Genomic DNA, 21,055 nt, shown 5'->3' on the forward strand with positions numbered 1-21,055 from the left:
CCAAGTGGAAATATTCACCATTTATTAACACTGTTAAAGTATTAGGAAAATGTCAGTATCGCAAACGTTTGACTCTGTTTTGCTCTCAAAGACATGAATATAGTAAGAATGATGACCAGTTACATATCATTAATATCTTTTCAGTGAAACAACTGGTTAGGTAGGTCGTTATGGGAATTTAAGTGAAAGAAAGGAATGGAGTGGCATTTCTTTTCTTCCTTTTAAGGACATTGCCGAATCCCCATGTTGTAACACTGACAGGGAATGGATTCAGACCTGCTGAATTCTGTGCAAGTAGGAGGCCCTGCTCTTACAATCTTCCAGAAGATTATAATTTTCAAACTAGCATATGTCTCCGACGATGAAGGGCCAGGTGATCAGAGCGAGAAAAGCTACGGTCACAGTCTGCACATTTGAAAGGCTTGACTCCTGTATGCTTCCGGTAATGCCTTGTCAGTTCATCTGAACGGGCAAATTTCCATGTGCAGCCTTCCCAGGTACACTTGTAAGGTTTCTCACCTATAAGCAAAAGAAAAATAAATATTAAAATGGAAAAACAACATTAATTATGAAATCACTAAACTGACATAGAAAAACACCTTTACTCCATAGGTAGCCCACCCTCAGTAACTTCATGTCAAATCTGTGTTACCAATGCCTCTAAGGTATTTGTTTTAGCAGGGTTCCTATTACGTTATCGAAAGATAACATAATCGAATGCTCAGAACTTTGAAATGGACGCATTTCGAAGATCGCATTGTGGGATCACAGTACAGTGAAGATTGGGATATTTGCCCTTTCCTCATTGTAGTATGATCTTGGAGTTGGAATATATATTTAGTGGGGGGGTGCAGCCCCCCACAATAAAAGCTTCGATATGCGGCCATTTCGATGTTTTGAACGTTCAATTACGTTATCTTTTGATAATGTAATATGAACCCATTTTAGCATTATATAGTCTAAAATTCTTTTATGCCCAATTTCAAGGTCCTTTTGTTGTTACTACAAATGTTTCTTTACCCACGTACACTCCCTATGCCAAAAACATTCATTTTGATGCTATTTACTGCCCTCTTGTAGTCTTCATGTAGCAATAAGACAAAGTCGATCATCTCCTTTTGTGAAATATTTTTTCTTCAAGCTTATCTTGAAGGTTGCAGTTCCAGTCTTCCAGGCTGATCACTGACACTGTGGTTTGCCATTATCAGTCAAAGAACATCTACTAAACCACACACTACTTAACAAATATGTGAATACCTTTGTTTAATTTCCCATGTCTTTTCTTTTGACAGAGAAGAAAGGCCAAGGTCATTGAGGTTATATGCGTGTATTGCCCTAGATTGCCCACACTATCACACTTTTTTATCCTTTGCTTTCACTTTCTCATTTTCTTTAATTTCTTATTGTGCAAAAATAGCTCTAGGTGGCTCATGAACACTTTACAGGATTTGTATGCCTGTAGGAGCATGATAGGGTGGATGGGAGTGAGGGGTCCCTGCCATCCCACCCACCTGGGGTAGAGGAGGTGGATCTGTGTCACGATATGGGGACACCCAGTGGTCTGATGAACTGACACTGTCAATAGTGCACCTCATTCTATGTAGTGGTGGGGGGGGGGGGTTCAGCATGCAAAGACATACTTTACTTCAACAGACAGTGACAGAACTTGTTGTAGTTCCTGAGAGAGGTGCTCCAAAACCATGAAGATAGGTCCACCCAGGACCAGGAAGCTGGCCCATTTCTTACTCCTTGGCTGCTGCAAGGGAATGAAGGGCTGATCAGGATTTCTGGGTAGAACAAATGGACTAGAGGCTTCTTGCCTAGGCTAGAAATGTTCAGCTTCAGCTCCTGTTACTCCCAGAACAAATGTGTTAAAGAGGTGCAGGTAGAGGGTAAAAACATTGCAGCAACATTCTCAGGAATCTACACAATGACATTCATTTAAAAGGTGAATTTTGTTTGTGACTTGAGATACACAGACATTTACTCATCACTTCACATACCTATATTGGATAATGCTATCACATTTATAATTTCAAACAATATTACTTTTACAGAAGATACAGATGATCTTTGGTGCTGATATAATTTCATCTAAATGCAAATATATTCTAGGTCTATACTGCGTTTGCAACCCAGAAGAAAAGTCATAAACCCATACTTTACAGAAGTTCACTATAATCAGACTTTGCACACATGACAGTTAAACAGCAGTGCACATTTCTGTCTCAGGCAACTAGTCTTTAGTTCTCAACTAGGATGTCTTCATTGTACAGTTTACATGTTCTCTTCATGTTAGCATGGGTTTCTACTATGATATGGTTAACTCCTAAATCCCAAAGACAGGCTAGTAGATGAATACGCAGTCTTCTAAATTGTACATAGCTGTGCGTACTGTTCACATGCATGTGTTTGTGTGGATTTCACAATGGACTGGTGTTACATTATGAATTCTTTATCTTTCTCATGTTTATTAGTTGTTAAGACAGGATGTTGTTTCTCCAAGAAGTCTGAAGAGAATGATGCACTCAAAAATAAATGGATGAATTTAACAGTCAATACCACAACCACTGTAATTTTAAATAAATGTTTTAACAGTCCTATAGCAAAGGAATGTGGCACTCTTTGTAGTGCCCCAATTTTGTGCCCCACTCTGAACCTTAAAAACAGTTTAACTCATCACAAGATAACATTATTGAATCATGACAGTGATAATTTATTAGACACCTTGTAAATTGTTAAACTGCACTTTTAAAAGGCAATTTTCCACACTGCATTTAAAAAAATAACAGAAGTTTGATAGTTTATAAGCTGTTTAATGAGCAATCACAATCAGAGTAACTTATTAGGCAGTCCATAAGCTATGCAGCTGTTAAACTTCTGCTATTTTTAAAGGAAATTTCACCCAACAATTAAAAAAAATAACAAAAGTTTAACAGCGAGATTGTAAAAACTGTCTAGTAAGCAAGATCACACACAATCTCTTAATGACAGCTTGTAAACCATCAAACTTTTTGGCATGTCATACAATTTGGCATGAAAGGCAGCTGCCTCATTCCTCCTACCCTTCTTAGAACAGTATGTTTTAGGCAGCTATGCTTAAACACTTACACTAAGATTCCAGCAGTAAGAACTTACCTGTAAGCCTTATAATAAAGATGACTGGGTCATTCTGCCCTGGCTAATATAAGGATTTAGGTAGTAACACATTTTCAGTGGCACAAATATTACCTTTATTGAGAAATTTTGTCAGCTTTAGATCTGATGTAATGCTAAACAGAGATATACCCAGAATTTGTACTGCATATCCAACAATGTACAGAAGCCATAAAATAATATTTTATAGAAAGCTAACGTAATGAAACTTGAAGCTTTATGTGTGGTCATAACTAGCACTCTGTAACCCTGCACCCTTCTCTGAGCATACTAATTGGATAGCTTTGGGAAAAGGAAACACTTCTTTTTCTCTGTAATTCCACAATTTCTTTAACTTCATTACACGGTTTTCAAAGAATTTTGTCAGTCAACAAATGACTACAGATGTTTATATTTGCTACACATGTAAATGAGGCAATATTTCAAAAACTTTCTTAGTAAATGTCTCAGGGCATTATACTAGAAAACCTAGATATACTGAACCTAGAATGCCATTCCAATTCAAAGCACTGACAAGCAGCTATAAAGATATAAATGACTTTTAGCTCTGACAGAATGGCAATTAAAAGCTAATATTTTTCTGGAAACACATTGCATTTCCAACCTTGAAGAGAAGTTCTTCCTATACATCTCGCACCTCACTGGCCTTGTTCAAGAGAAATCTTGACCAATGGATGGGAGATCGCAGATATACCCCAGGGATTACCTCAGTGTCACTGCTCAACAGAGGCACAGCAAAATAATGGGTATAGTTCCCCATACTAAAGGGGTGGCGTAAGCCACAAAACTATGGGCTAGGCTTGTAAATGCCCTCAGGCAGATAGCCTAGTATGAACCTATGAACCTATGAACCTATACACATTTTTACAGAAAATCAGTTATGATGGAACTTTGCACCCTGCCACGATGTAACAGAAGTCTACATTTGATAAGTGGATATATGAGGCAATTTCGCCAAAACCCACTGAGTATTCTTAGTTGAAACATAAGAAAACTATTTAGATATTTAGGCATACTCAGTATGTCAATGGACAAAACTGTGATGAGCAGTCAAAAATTCTGAACAGTGTCAGAAAAAATAATAAATGATGTTAAGGGCTGAAATAAAAATTAATGAGTGGTTCACAGTTTCAAAATGACATGAGCGGTTTCAAGGAAAAAAGTGAAGGCCAATATAAATGGTCTCTGGTTGACTAAATTTGCAATCTAGGAGCTGGCACTGAATCCCACACTGACACAAATGTTCTCCAGGAAAGGCTGACAGACAAACAACAGGTGTCAGAGCCATGGACTAAAACGAAATGCCAAGAAATGCATAATAGTATCCTTCGTGAAGTCATACACCCCTGGCAAATATCATATTGGTAACATTCCCCTTAGACTTGACCCAGTAGTCAGGGACTTAGGAACACACAAAGACAGTAATCCAGCCTTTGACCATCACGTGTCTACAGTAGTGAGGAAATCATTCCATGCTGAGCAACTTATAAAAAAAGGTATGAAGTCTAGGTCCAAGGAAGTCATTCTCCACTGTATTCGGCATTCATCAGACCTATAGGTTCATAGGATGATACTAGGCTATTAGCCCGGAGGCCCTTAAAAGCCTAGCCAAGAATTCTGTCCATGTTCCCTCAAAGTTAGCACCTGTTTCCCCTGTCCAGCAGGGACACAGGTGTTATCCCAGGGGTGTATTTTCTTTTTCCCATCCAGTCATCCAGGTTTCTCTTAAAGAGGGCTAGGGAGGTACTCTGCTTGATATGGAGAGGTAGTATATTCAACAAATGGGGGAGTCTTTGGGACACAAATCTATCCTGCCAACAAGTTCTATTAATGTCACAGACCAGGTTAGTGCCTTGCGTGCAGGTTGCTTGAGTGGAGTTTGTGTTATTGATATGCAGCAACTCCATCAAGGCTGGGTCTGAGATGGCCTTGTATGCCAGACACAGGTCACCACTGAGCACTCTGTATGATACTGAGTAGAGAGACAGAGCTTTTAGCCTATTTGTATAGGACTGGTGTTTGAGACCCTGGATTTTCCTGGTCAGGAACCTCTGTGGTCTCTCCAACTGCTGCATGTGCTTGGCAATGTACATGCCAAAGGGGACATTGTACTCAATAATGGGGTTGATAATAGAGGAGTACAGAGATGTTATGACCTCCTTGTTCTTGGATGAAATACCCTTATTTATGAGGTGGGCCATGTAGAGAGCCTTCTGTACAACAAAGGCAACATGGCAGTCAAAAGTGAGGTTTCTATCAACCTGGGTGCCAAAGTCCCTCATGACTGATTACATGCTTAGTACATTGTTATTAATGTGATAATTAGTGGGGATGCCATTTTCCCCAAAGGGGATAATTATGCATTTCTTGGCAGTTTGAGGCCATGCTTCTGGCACCAGTCATTAGTTTGAGTAAGGCCCTTTTGGAGTGTGTTCACATCACTAGGGGAATTCAAGACAGCACCAAGCTTGGTCAGCCACAGACCTCTAGTTTTGGCTTGCACCTCATAAAAGTATATCCGCACCAGTAGAGACCCAGAGACCGATCCTTGGGGAACACAGCTCATTACAGGTCGACCACTAGAGGTGGCTTCCCCTACTTTGACTGAGTAGGTTCTATCAGTGAGCCAGTTTGCTACCCATCTGGTAACATATGGGTTGATGCCTAGCTGGAAGAATTTATCTATTATGCCAGAGTGGGGAATAGTGTCAAAGGCTTTGGCTAGGTCAAGTTAGGCAGTGTGCACAGTCTTCCCCTCATCCATTGCTTTGGTGACTGTTTTGAAGAAGTCTACCAAGTTTAATAGGCATGATCTCCCTTTGACAAAGCCAAACTGTGTGGGGTCAAGCACTTGGAGGTTGCCAATGTCCTTGTTTATAAGGTCCATGATAATACATTCCATGGCCTTTCAAATCAGGCTGTTGGGCCTATAACTGCCTGGGTCAGTGGACGCTCCATGTTTGTGTAGAGGGATGACAGTGGCTGTCGACCATTCAGCTGGGATGAAGCCAGTGCTAAGGCTTTGGTTGAATAGGGTGGCTAATGGAGCTGACAGCTCATGACTGAGTTCATGGAGGATACAGCCAGGGATGTTATGGGGTCCCATGGAGACTGTATTTTTTGCCTTTGAGAGGGCATTAAGGACCTGCTCCCTCATGATGAGGGGAGGGGGGTAGGTGCTAAGGATGTCCTGGTTTACTGATGGGGGGACAGGGGGGTGAAGTTTTCAATGAACCTGTCTCCAGCAGGTTGACTATATCTGCGGCGTTTGTGTATGTGGTGTTATTGACCACTAGTTCAGACTAGATTTGGGTGTTACCTTTGAGATTGCGGACATATGTGAAGAAGGCCTTATGATTGTCCTTAGTGGATGTGGCCAATTTGGACTCGAAGTTACCCTTAGAGGATTTCGCCAGTGACCTTATTTGCTTGTTCAGACAAAGGAGAGATTGCTTCCAACTTGGCACCTGCTCCTTCTTGGTTCTGGACAGCAATTTTTTCCTTTTATTATAGAGCTTGTTTATTGCTGCTGTCCATCCAACAGGTTCACTCTTCCTTGAGGAAAATTATTTGGTCATGTCAGGTATTGCTGAGTCCATATGGCTATGTGGGTGCTCATATAGTTTTTTGGTGTAGGCTTGGACAATAGTGCTAGTTCCGACTGAAGGGATGGTGGTTGTGAAGCTGCTTATACCTTCTCTGAGGAGACTGTAGTCAGCTTTGGAAAAGTTTTTTTCATTTTACCTTGACGGGGGGGGGGGGTCAGGGGAGATGGTGACTTCAAAAGTGATCATTTTATGGTTAGATCTTAGCAAGGAGGATGACACTGTAGGAGTGCTACAGTAGCTACTCATGTTGGTTAGGACCAGGTCCAGGATATTTTCACCTCTCATAAGGGTGTTGACCAGCTGATCCAATGCACTGGCATTGACGAAGTCGAGGAATCTCTGGGTTAGAATAGGTCTTCCACTCTATGGTTGAATAGTTAGAGTCACCCAGGATCAGGGTAGAGGGTTGAATCTTGATGGATGCAAGTAAGTCCAGATAGGTGGAGAGGGTTGGGGTTCTGCAGCTAGCCATGATTTTGAATATGTGTTTTGTCAACAGTTAACTGCACTTGACGTGTTGCCTGTGTGTCATACCATTTGACCAGAATGGAGGTATGTATGTCTTTGATGAATATTGAAACTCCACCTTCTTTGGTATTGTAGCCCTCCATTTGGGATCTGAAAGTATAGTAGGATAAGTAACCTGGTAAGGCTGGTGTGCTCTCCACAGCTTTGAACCACGTTTCAGTGATTGCACAAATGTCAGCATCCTCCAGGGCAAGAAATGCTTGCAGTGAATGCAGTTTCATGCTAAGACTCCTAGCATTTAGCAGCATGATCTTTAAATTTAATTTAGAAGAATTTAGAAGAGTACAATGTCCTCTTGGTACATACGTAACCAGGCATATCAAACAACTGGAACATCCATAGAGGTTCATCACTAAAAGAATACAGGGCATATGTACAATGTCCTATGCAGACTGCTTCAAGGCAGTATACCTGTTCTGTCTCCTACAGGCTGTTGAGGGGAGATCTATGCCTGGCATACGGGGCATTGCCAGACTCCACTCCCACTCTGATGGGCCTCTTTCTTATCCACAAAACAAACAGCACCAGAACAACCCATTCTAAAGACTTAAACCTTGCCTGTGATATAAATAGGACCTGGTGGAGAGACAGGTATGTATTCCAGAAACTACCCCATTTCTGGAACAGGCTCCCCTTCCATGTGAAGCAGAGTTCCTCCCTAACCCAATTCAAGTGTGACTTGGGCAACTGGATGGGGAACAAGAAATTCATCCCTGGTTTGGCACCTATAACTCTAATGGACACAGGCAACCTGTAAATGGTTCATCTGCCAAGCCCCTGCTTACACTTATCAAGGGTACCAGAACTTGTCAGAGATTTGGAATGCATGGCTAGGCTTAAAAAGGCCCATGTGGTCATTAGCCTTGTAAACACCTATGAACCTATAAAGAAAAACATGACATTATAATAAAAGAAGGAACGTAAAATTACACAAAAACTTTAAGAAAAGTTAGTTGTCTCAAGCATTGCACTAAAAAATTAAAAGCACTACACACTCACAAACTCCCCTTGAGTACTTTGTTCCCCATTGGCCCTTTTTTCAGTTATAAAGGAATTCCCAATACTATTCTAGCATGTCCAAAGGTCAGTTGTCAATCTCCTCTTTGGTCCAACTGGTGAATCTGGGAATCTTGAGGCAATGTTACAACTGCCGCATGTACACAGACAACCATCTCCTCCTCCCAACAAATTCCAACACATGTGAGAGATGCAACCATATAGCCAAACTGGAGGCTAAGCTCTCTCAACTCAGTACTGGCGTAACCAGTCAGGAGGAGAAGGAAACCACACTCACTACAATTCCAGTCTCACATTGACCTACCACGACAGCAAACCAAACACACAAACACACAAAAACATACTCGGAGGCTCTAAATAAAAATCTGCCTAAGCAGCAGAGACCTCCAAAGCAGACACCCAAGCAACCACTACCCCAAAACAAAACACGTGCAACACATAGCTCACAAAGCCAGTGTGCCGAACAGTCACAGCCCTTAAGGCTAAACAACACACCTGATACACTTGTAATAGGTGACTCTATCATCAGGCACACTGACTTCCCGCTCACCAGGCTGAACAAGGAGAAGGTCACAGTGAGCTGCCTGTTGGGCGCTAGGATCCATCACATAACACAAGCACTCAGGTCACTCCAAGGCAAGTACAAATATGACTCAGTCACTGTCCATGCTGGAGTGAATGACCTGAGACGTACCTCCCTGGACTACATGAAAAGAGACATATAGGAGCTCTCTGAGCATGTAACCCAGGCCGGTATGACCCTGACCTTGAGTAGCATCTTACCCTCACCAAGAATGATGCTACAATATGAAGACAAGATGATCAATTTCAACAATTGGCTTAATTATTGGTGTCATTCAAAGGGGATCCAATGCCTGTCTGCCTGGGATGACATGCTCGACAAGCCACGATGCTTCGCTAGGGAAGGCTTGCACCTGTCACCCCTGGGATTTTCGATATTGGCAAAGGCTCTTGCCACCCCCATAGTGCCTTTTTAGGCAAGGCTCAAAAGACAAACCCTCCTCCATAGGTATCACAAGGGATAAGAAACTAAGAGTAATGCTACTCAACGCCAGAAGTCTAAACCTCAAGATGCACGCACTCGAAACTCTCCTTAGCATGGAGAACATCGATATCTGTGCAGTAACAGAAACCTGGTTCAAGGCTCCTGAGAGCACCCCAGCACTACCAGGCTATACCTCATACCATGTTTTTCGGCCCCAAAATTTGGACCGAACCACAAAAGGAGGGGGAGTATCAATATTCGTCAAAGATACCCACACCTCCAGGTTGGTGGCATAGCACGAAGCATCAGAGACTATCGATGTGCAACTAACAGTGGGTAAAACTGCCTTCCAGTTTATAGCCTGCTACAGACCACCCTCCCAAACCCAGGAACCCCACTCGGTCTTCCTGAGAACACTGGAAAATATGAAGGTCTCTCCAAACACCATTATATTGGGCGACTTCAACTACCCTAACACAGACTGGGAGTATTACTCTAGCTCCAACACCCTAGACCAAGGGTTCCTAGAATTTATAAACTCAAATGCTATGGAACAACTTGTTGCCACTCCCACAAGAGGGGAAAACATACTGGACCTGATCATCACCAACATGGGGACTCTATGCTCCAGACCAGAAGTGCATCCCTCACTGGTAAGATCAGACCATAAACTAATCTCACTAGATATTCACATTCTGACCCCAGCCCCTGCCCAGAAAACCACAGTGAAAAACTTCTCTAAAGCAAATTTCACACTCCTCAAAACTGAGGTGGAATCCTTCAAACCCCCCGGGCCTGTGGAAAATACGGCCCAGACCACAGAATCCTTTATAAACGCATTCTATGAACATCTTCAGGAATGCATGGATCATGAAATCCCAAATAAAACCAAGACCCAATCCTCCAAAGTTAGGCGTCCTGTCTGGTGGACCCCAGCCATAAACAAACTATACAATAGAAGGAGGAAGCTACTACATGATAGAGCAAAATCCCAAAAAGGGAAGGCATCTCTGATCAGTATTAGCAAAAAACTATGGGCACTCATAAAATCGTCTAAGGCCAGCTTCGAGAGAAATATTGCACAGGACACTAAGGATAATCACAAGGCTTTCTTTAGTTATGTTAGGAACCTGGGTGGGAATTCCCAGATATGCTCAGAATTAGTCCAAAATGACAAATAATACACCGAACCCACAGACATTGCCAACATCCTAGCTGACAGGTTCAGCACAAACATCTCCCCCCGTTCCCCATCAAATGGGCAAATATCTATCCCAGCAGAGTGCTGCCCCCCTAACATCTCAGATGCTCAAGTAAGAGCCACCCTCTTCAAAGCAAAAAACACAGCATCAATGGGACCAGACAGTGTCCCGAGCTGCATCCTACATGAACTCCAAGAAGAACTAAACCCAAACATAAAACTACTGTTCAATCTCAGCCTTACTACAGGATATGTACCCAAAGAGTGGCATACAGTAACAGTGGTCCCTCTCCACAAAGGTGGTGCCTCAACGGATCCTGGAAACTATCACCCCATAAGCTTGACTAGCTTGGTCTGCAAAGCTATGGAAAGGATCATCATGGACCTGATAAATAAAGATATTGGGGACCTACAGACACTGGATCCTACCCAGTTCGGCTTTGTTAAGGGCAGATCCTGCCTCTTAAACCTGGTTGATTTCTTTGAAACAGTCACCAAGGCCATTAACGAGGGGAAGGTGGTCCACACAGCCTACTTGGACCTTGCAAAAGCCTTCGATACAATACCCCACTCGAGCATTATAGATAAGCTCACCAGCTTAAATATAAACCCCTATGTCACTAGATGGGTTGCAAACTGGCTCAAGGACAGAATCCACATGGTTAGAATTGCTGGAGCCATGTCAGACTCCAAACCAGTTACAAGTGGCATCCCACAAGGCTCAGTCCTGGGACCTCTCTTGTTCGGTATATATTTCTCGGAGGTACAGGTTAACATGGAAGGACTGTTGCTGACCAAGTTCGCAGATGTCTGCAAACTGGGTGCCATAATAGACTCTCCAGCCAACACAAGCATCCTACAAAAGGGCCTCATAGAAACAGACACCTGTGCCAGAGCCATGGCCTTAAGCTAAACACCAAAAAATGTATAGTCATCCCCTTTGGCAAAAACAAAGTGCCCACAAATTACCACATAGGTGGTAATCCATTAAGTACGGAAGAAGTAATTAGGGACCTGGGGACCCAAGTTGATAGCAATCTCTCATTTGACAACCACATGGCCAAAGTGGTTAGAAAAACATTTTATATAGCCCACCTAATCATGAAGGGATTCACATCTAGATCAGGGGAGGTCATCGTGCCTCTTTACTCATCCCTCATCAGGCCCATAATTGAGTACAATGCCCCTTTTGGGATGTACCTTACCAGACACCTGCAGCAACTGGAAAGACCCCAAAAGTACCTCACCAAGAGGATCAAAGGGCTCAAACAGATGCCATATGCTGCCCGGTTAAAGAAACTCCAGCTCTACTCAGTGGCATACCGCCTGCTCAGAGGCGATCTGTGCCTGACGTATAAAGCCATGTCCAACCCGGAATTAATGGACATGCTGCACCTCAGAAAATCCAAATCCCATCGAGGTACGCGTTCAAGAGACTTGAACCTCAGCACTGAAATAAATAGGACATGCTGGAGGGACAGATTCATAACCCAGAGGCTCCCTTCACTCTATAAAATCCCAGTCCAGGTTAGGCAGAGTCCCTCATTGACTCTCTTCAAGAGGAATCTTGATGAGTGGATGGGAGATAGTAGGTTTACCCTGGGTATCACTTCTGTATCACTGTTAGACAGAGGCACAGTATACTAACCTCGAAAAAGGGCATAGCATAATTCATTTAAAATGGGTGGCGAAAGCCAAACACACTCTGGCTAGGCTTATAAATGCCCTAGGGCAGATAGCCTAGTATGAACCTATGAACCTATGAACCAAAGAGTTCTATAGCTAGAGGTAATGAGGATAAACAAGAAAAGTAAGGCAGGGTAGCTTTTATTCTTTGGATAAATTGTCACTTTTAATATCTTATTGATACTGTATACAGAACAGCAAATACACTAACAAAATAAAACAACTTTCTACACAGTGTCTACATCAATTCTTACTATCTACATTACAAAGGTTCATTAAACAGTTAAACAGAATAAACTCATTATAGAATACAAATTTCAATTTCTTTATTTTGGATAACAGATGTTAAATTGAGAAACAACCTAAAGACTGACATGCCATAGTATTTACCTCAACAGGGAAGGCAGAATAGTCTTGGCACACATTTCTCAAGCTAATGACTTGTTTTTTTTTAGAGGGAAAGAACAATCATACCATGGCAAAGTAACTAAAAAGCCTTATTTTATTTTACACCGATGCAACAAGTTTTGAGTCTATGATAAGTGAATGGAGTAAAGAACTAAGTTGGAAGAAGCTTCCAGAAATTTTAAAACTACACTAAAAAACTACTTCTATAATTCCTGGACCTGCATATGCTCAACCTAATACTTATCCTTTCCACTGTGCCATGGGTTCCTCTCTCTACTCCATACCCTCTAGCATCCTACTATCTCTGCCAATCTAGTTGGTGTCCATCTGTGCCTCTCATCCTCTATTTTTCACTACCCCACGTCTTTGCCTTCTCTTCTTCTTACCCTCTTGCATCCTACTATCAGGTCCAAACTAATTTATGTCTATTATTACCTGTCATTCTCAATTTCAAAAGATGTTTTTGGTCTCTATTTAGTGACTGTTTTTTTTTGCTTTGTAAATATTTATACAAATGCAAAAGTCTTTAAACATTTTTCTCCACTGTCATAATTGTTTGTTATGAGAACTTTGTAATGCTGATTGAACCTTGCACTACATAAACTGTGATGTAACATGTACTGCTTTTTGTATTAAATTTACTGTAGGAGCTTTTCTCCCCGGGCCTCCACTGAAAATGGGTTTCCGACCCAGCAAGACTTTCCCGGTTACCAAATGTCAATAAATAAATAAATAAATGTAAACTAGAATCTGAAATAAAGATATGGAAGTCTAAAAACTTACAAGGATGAGTGGGATGCAATGGTCAGCAAGCACAACTTCAGTTAAGTCAGCAAGAATACAACTAAACAACATTTTTGTACATCATGCTATTAAAACAATGGCTTGTGCCATAATTTCAGAAGAGAAAAAGTACAGTTTTGTACCTACCATAAATGTAGATGTTCGAAGATCCACATTGCTGCAGTCCTTACATATGGGTAGTCCGCTGTCCTCGGTCGGCCCGAATACCAAAGTATTAGGCTGACGTCGGTCAAGGCGCTTAAAACTGACATCAGGACGTCAGGGTACAAAAGCGCATGACCGACGTCATATCCTCAGTCTTTTCTTGCCCCAGATGTCAGAAGGCCCTAAAAAGAAAGTCCAAAGCCAAAAAACAGCAAAGAACCACCAACCACCCCTGCACTAACCATATTTACAAAATTTACAACCCAAACCACACAACCACCTCTAACTACAGAGGGGAAGGAGGGAGGGTAAATTGGACTGCAGCTATGTGGATCTTCGAACATCTACATTTATGGTAGGTACAAAACTGTACTATGTTCTTCATCTCACATTGCTGCAGTCCTTACATATGGGTAGAAACCCAAAGCAGAGGTAAGGGAGGATGGCAAAACTATAAAGCATTAGGAGCTGCCAAAATGCCCTGTAAAATTGCAGTGGCAAATCCAGCCCTAGATTTAGAATAAAGTGGAAGGTGGTAATGCTTAGAGAAAGTATGCACTGAACTCCAAGTAGCTGCCTCCAAAATATCCTTAGTAGCCACCCCCCTTAAAAAAGCTGTAGAAGTGGCAGTAGCCCTAGTGGAATGAGGCCTAATCCCAGCTGGAATCTCCTTACCATGATGGGAATAACAGAAAGCAATACAAAAACCAATCCACTTAGAAATAGTTTGTTTTGAAACAGGTTTGCCCTGAGAACCCAAAGCAAATGAAACAAACAACTGCTGAGACTGCCTGAACCCTTTAGTTCTGCTCAAATAATATCTCAACTGTCTGTGTATATCCAAAGTGTGCAAAATCTTCTCCCCTTTATTTTGGGGGTTTGCATAAAAAGTAGACAAATGAATAGTTTGCTTTAAAGCCACACTAGAAACCACTTTAGGCATAAAGGAAGGGTTAGTACGCAAAGACACCCTATCCTTGTGGAAAATTAAGAAAGGCTCAACCGCCATAAGGGCCTGTAATTCAGAAACCCTTCTCGCAGAGGTAATGGCCAACAAAAAAGCAGTCTTCCATGATAAATATTTCAACTCGGCAGTAGCTGCAGGCTCAAAAGGTTGTAGAGTGAGTTTCTCCAACACAAAATTGAAATCCCAAGCAGGAGTAGGAGCTCTACGTGGGGGTCTTAAATTCTTTGCCCCTCTAAGGAATTGCTTAAACAAAGGATGAGAAAATAATGGTGGGTCACAGTCATAGTGAGCAGAAATTGCAGCAGCATGAACCTTTATAGAGGAGAAGGACAAACCTTTGTCCAATAACTCAGTAAGGTATTGAAGAGCAACACTTAAATTAGGTTTAGAAACATCAAAGTCCTTAGCTGTACTCCAAATTAAAAATCTCCTCCATTTATCTGCGTAAACTTTCCTTGTAGTAGGCCTTCTGGCCTCCAAAATAACATTCAAAACTTGTTGTGAAAGCCGAGACCCTCCAGGGTTTAAAACAGAATATGCCAGGCTGTTAGATGCAGAGAGTGAAGTTTGACATTGAGTAAATGACTGTTCTCCTGAGACAGCAGGTGTGGAATCGAAGGCAAAGGCCATGGAGGCTCCCATACCAGACTTCTCAGTAATGGGTACCAGTGCTGTCGAGGCCAATCCGGAGCTATTAAAATCATGGTTGGCTTGTCCTGTCTGACCTTCAGGAGTACCTTTGGGAGGAGAGGCAGTGGTGGAAAGGCATACACGTGAAGATTGCTCCAATTGAATGAGAGAGCATCCACTTTCCAAGCTGTGGGATGAAACCTTTTTGTGCAAAACTTTGGCAGCTGGTAATTTAGTGGAGAAGCGAACGGATCTATGTCTGGAGTTCCCCATAACACTGTCAATTTTTGAAATACATGAGGATCCAATTTCCACTCGTGGGGATCCATAATTTGTCTGCTCAACACATCTGCTAAGGAGTTCTGTGCTCCTGGCAGAAACCTTGCCTGAAGGTTTAGCTGTAAACTGAGAGCAGTCTCCCACAAAATCATTGCTTGTCTGCATAGAGGATATGAATGTGTCCCCCCTTGCTTGTTGATGTACCACATGACAGTTGTGTTGTCTGTTTGAATCAACACCTGCCCTGGAAGAAGTAAATCCTTGAAAGCTATCAATGCAAATTGGACTGCTAACATCTCCTTCAAGTTGATATGTAAATGTTGAAGTCTGGCAGGCCACGTGTCTTGTACCCATTTTCCATTTAGATGAGCTCCCCAAGCTTTGTCTGAGGCATCTGTCGTTAGAATCTGACTCGCCTCTGGTCGGGTCACAGAGAGTCCCTTGTTTAGGTGACATTCCTGAGCCCACCACAAAAATTCCTTTTGAATGCAAGGTATTATCTGAATGACAGTGTCCATATCTTGGCAGTGTTGCGTCCATACATTTTGAGATACCATTGTAGCTTCCTCATATGCAGTTTGGCATTGGGAAGTACCAGAATACAAGATGCCATGAACCCCAAGGCTTGAAGGACTGTCCTTGCAGTCAGCCTGGACTGACGAGACAATTGGTGGAAGTAAAGAGAAAGATTCTTTTGTTTGTCCGGGGTCAAAAGGCCATCTGGGATGCTGTATTCAGTCTCACACCCAGAAAGCACATGTCCTGAGAGGGTACTAGACTGGACTTTATTTCGTTCACAGAATACCCTAGGCATCTTAACACTGCCATCACATACTGTAAATGATGAAGAAGTTCGTCCTTTCCTTGAGCCAGAATCAGGCAATCGTCCAAATAAGGATAGATTTGTACTCCTCTTAGCCTGAAGAAAGCTACCACTGGAGCCAGAACCTTCGTGAACACTCTGGGCGCAGTAGATAAGCCAAAGGGCAATGCAGAGAACTGATAATGAAAAGTCCCAGCCCGAAAACGCAGATACTTCCTGCAACAGGGCCTGATAGGAACATGAAGGTAAGCCTCCTTGAGATCCAGAGTCACCATCCAGTGATCTTTGCCCAGCAGAGGTAAAAGCTGTTGTAACGTCAACATTTTGAACTTGGGAATGTCCAGATATGTGTTGAGGATAGATAAATCCAGAATTGGTCTCCACGTGTTCCCTTTCTTTGGTACTAGAAACAGGCGAGAATAAAATCCTAGGCCCACTTCTGGCAGAGGGACCGGTTGTATAGCTCCTATTTGAAGTAGTAGAGAAATCTGTTTGTGAGCCTCTAGTCTTTGCTGAGGAGGAACGTCTGGCATGCCTTTGAAAGGAGGCAAGGTATGGAAATAAAACTTGTAACCTTGGTGTATGATATCCAATACCCATTTGTCCTGGGTAATTAAAATCCAATTTTCCTTGAAGAGTGCCAACCGTCCTCCCAAAGGTGCTGCCAGGCAAGAAGGATCTGGCAGCTGAAAAAGTAGGTCATTGGGCCTGTTTACGAAAGGACTGGCCCCTGCCCTCACTCGAAGATTGTGCAGGTGAACTCCCTGTTCTAGGTCTGAAGGAACTCTGAGCTCTACCCCTGCCACGTCTAGATCTACCCCTAGACTGAGCATCATAAGAAGGATACGTCCACCCCTTAGCAGGCCAATTCCTACTAAACTTCGGAGGCTGAACTTGCAAAAAATCTTTAACAGTCTGCATAGACTTAGCCTTGTCTTCCATTTTCTTCAATACTGATTCCACAGGTGGACCAAACAACACTTCAGACTGCAAAGGAGCATCCAAAATCCTTGTCTTAACATGGTCAGATAAATTCTGATCCTTAAGCCAGGCATGCCTGCGAAGAACTGAACCAGTGGCAGCCACCCTAGAAGAGGCCTGCAAAGCATCAAAACCACACTGTAAAGAGTGCTTACCCACCTGTTCAGAGACATGCACCATATCTTGTAATTCTTTACACTCAATGCCTTCTGCCAGAGCATCCACCTTAGATTTCAATTGAGAAAGAAGAAAATTTTGATATTTCAACATATGAAACTGGCAATTCAAAGCCCTCATTGCTAAGGTAGAAGATGTATAGACCTTCTTTCCCCATCTATCCAAAGCTCTGGCCTCTTTATCTAGAGGAACCGGATTCTTTACAACAGAGGCCCTGACACCCTTAGGTCCCTGACTAATAGTTTCTGGGTCCGCCCTAGGACTCTTATAGAGATATTTATGAGCCTCAGGCACCCTGTAATACCTATCCGGTTTAACAGGCGCAGGAGGCAGAGAATCAGGATTAAGTGAAGCCTCTGAAAATACATCTTGCACAACATCCAGAACAGGAGGTATAGCTAAGGGCCTATGTTGAGGTAAAAACAAAAATTCCCTAAGCCTTTTCCGTGAATCAGAGAAGTCCTGACCTTCCCACTTAAAATGTTCCCTCATAGAATGAAGAGTCTCTGAAAAAGAAAAATCCTCTGGAGGAGAAGCAGAAGGAGTGGAATCTTCTGCATCAGAATCAGAGTAAGGAGTGTACTCCTGCAAGTCTTCAGCCGAAGACTCTGAAACATCCGAAGTCTGTTCAAAACTTTCTAACTCTGGTTCCACCCTAGGCCTCTTATCAGGAGGGGGCAAAGAACCTCTAATCAGAGTAATCAAATCTTCTGCCATTTTAAGCATGTGCTTCTTAGGCACAGACCCTGCTGAACTAGGAGTGACACCAACAGAAGCTAAACCTGGCCTGCCTCTGGAAGAAGCCTTGGAAACAGAAGGAGAGGGCCTAACCACCCTGGGAAGGGAGGGGAGTACAGTAACCTGAGAAGCCCCTTCAGCCTGACCTGCCTCTTGAGAGGCCACATCCTGCAAAATCAAAGTCTCCCCCTGAGACTGCAGAGAAGACTCCATCGGAACCACCGGTTCCACTGAAGCCTCCAAAGAACCGGCGTCCGGAACGGACGACTCATCCTGCCTGGGTTTAACCGCTTTGTCTTTGCGCTTCTTCGTGGAAGCGGGCGCCGGAGAATCTGACGGCATATTATAATTGCACCGCTTACCGAAGACCAGCCTAGCACAATCTAACCTTCACTTAATAGTGCGCTTATTGAACCTAGCACAAAAGCGACACCCGACTACGTCGTGCTCAGGCCCCAAACAAGGAATGCACAAAGAATGGTAATCCCTATGTGGTATCTGTTTCCCACAAGAAATACAATTATTCACTTTTTCTGACATCCGGTAATACACTGAGGCAAGAAAAAAACAAAATATTCCCCAACGGGGTACTTAGCCAACTTGGATTCGGTGTGAAACTCCGAACTCGAAAAATTTCAGAACGCCGAACGACACTTGCAACGCTGCTTCTGCATCGGACCATGCGGCAAAAAAGACAGAGGATATGACGTCGGTCATGCGCTTTTGTACCCTGACGTCCTGATGTCAGTTTTAAGCGCCTTGACTGACGTCAGCCTAATACTTTGGTATTCGGGCCGACTGAGGACAGCGGACTACCCATATGTAAGGACTGCAGCAATGTGAGATGAAGAACATCGTCCTAAAATGTGCAATCAATGCTAAAAAGAATTTGTAACATAATGGGTAAAGAAGATAACTTTTTTAAGTTAAGGGTGACCTCCTCTAAAAATGAAACTGGAAAGAGCTTTTTTCTTGTAAAAACAGGATTCGGTCTTAGTGCTTCTTTTCAAATCTCTAGATAGTGTAAAATTCATATTTATTCCTTAAGGAAAGGACAGGAGCAAACAAGGGTCTAGGGAGCCATAAAACTGACAACACTTGTAAAAAGACAAAAGCTGGACCTATAAAAATCTATAATGATGCCAACCCATGGCAATATAAAGATGGACACCAAACGAAAAGCAACAGGACACTGCTGTATGTATGTAAAACCAAATAAAATTTAATCAAGATAAAATGCACTAGGTAAGCGCTTTCGGGATACACCCTTCTTCAGACATAATATGTTTGTCTGAAGAAGGGTGTATCCCGAAAGCGCTTACCTAGTGCATTTTATCTTGATTAAATTTTATTTGGTTTTACATACATACAGCAGTGTCCTGTTGCTTTTCGTTTGGTGTTGTTCGTGCTTTGGAGCTACAGCAGGACTTTGGCATAGCGTACAGATTTTTTCTACTACCAATATAAAGAAGGACTGAGAAGTGAAACACTGGTTGACATTGGTGTTATTGCATTAAAACAGTACATCTATAGTTCTGTCTGTTTCACATGTAATGGCAGTTCTTATGCTGTGGAATATGTCATGTTTCAATTATATATAGTAAGAGCATAGTGAATTTACAATTGGCGTATACATAATTACTTTCACATTAACTTAACTCTACTGAAACTATTTGTTAGAGCCATAATTAGGATAGTTTCAAAGGGGAAGGCTGCACCGTGCGCAGGTTGTTAAGGGACATCACACCCTAGAAGAGGTATCAGTTGGTTCCAGCAAATCAGCAAAACTTGTATGGTTCCATGCTGGAATCATTTAAACAGCCATAGTATGAAATTACAGCTAGTTAAATGATTTGATTTGTGTGTGTTCATATGTAGTAGGAACTGTAACAAGAAGTATATATTTTTTTAGATGTCTACTATCCACCTAAAAACACTGAAGTCTTGTATGACATGAATGCTACTCAACAACATACAACTCGACATACAACTGAAACATGAATGCTACTCAAGTCAGAATTTACAAAATTCATGACACCTATGCAGACGGGAGCTGAAAGTTCGACTGCTGAGTCCTACTCTAAGGCACTGTATGAGCATATCCACTTGTGCATGAATCATGCCATCCCAAATAGAGCCAAGATGCTCTCCTCCAAAAAAGGAAGCCAATCTGGTGGTCCCCTGATATAAACAAACTATATAACAGAAGGAAGCTGCAGAAAAGAGGAAAATCCCATGATGCAAAAAACTCCCTTGCCAGCCTCAGTAAGAAGATGAGATACCTCATAAAATCCTTCAAAGCTAGTTATGAAAATAAAATTGCCAAAGATTCCAAAGAAAACAACAATGCATTCTATAGTTATGTCAAGAATCTAAATGGCAATGCTCAGATCTGCTCTGAGCTACAACAGAATGGCATTAAATATTCTGATTCTAAAGATATAGCCAATACCCTGGTAGATCAATTTAGTGTCAACGTCACCCTCCTCTCACCCCCCTAAAGGGCCCATCTCAATACCAAAAGATTGCTAAATTCCGGTAATCACAGCCACACAAGTGGAAACTGCACTCTCCAAAGCTAAGAATACAGCATCCATGGAACCAGATGATATCCCGTGTGTACTACATGAACTACAAAATGAACTGGCACCTCACCTAAGTGTCATGTTTAATCATAGCCTCACCTCAGGCTTTGTGCCCACTGAGTGGCGCACAGCTACAGTTATCCCACTCCACAAGGGGGGATCCACCTTGGATCCCGGGAACTACCATCCCATCAGTCTGATGAGCCTGATCTGCAAGGGCACGGAACACATTATCATGGAACTTACAAACAAAGAAATTGGCAACCTTCAAACACTGGACCCCACCCAGTTTGGGTTCGTGAAGGGCCGATCTTTAA

At 42.4% G+C, this 21,055-nt stretch overlaps 1 protein-coding gene across 2 annotated transcripts in view; it reads right to left on the reverse strand.

The window, feature by feature from the left end:
* KLF12 (Kruppel like factor 12) overlaps positions 1-21,055 on the reverse strand; it is a 1,947,649-nt gene that overhangs the window by 1,492 nt on the left and 1,925,102 nt on the right. For both annotated transcript variants that reach the window (XM_044085623.1, XM_044085625.1), the window contains exon 8: positions 1-519. This exon is cut by the window's left edge and continues 1,492 nt beyond it. In XM_044085623.1, the coding sequence (XP_043941558.1) occupies positions 338-519 (182 nt within the window). In that variant the 3' untranslated portion in view covers positions 1-337. The remainder of the gene's footprint in view (positions 520-21,055) is intronic.

The sequence above is a fragment of the Protopterus annectens genome, chromosome 10.part0 (assembly GCF_019279795.1).
Source record: "Protopterus annectens isolate FY-2018-M chromosome 10.part0, PAN1.0, whole genome shotgun sequence".
NCBI classification, from domain to species: domain Eukaryota; kingdom Metazoa; phylum Chordata; order Ceratodontiformes; family Protopteridae; genus Protopterus; species Protopterus annectens.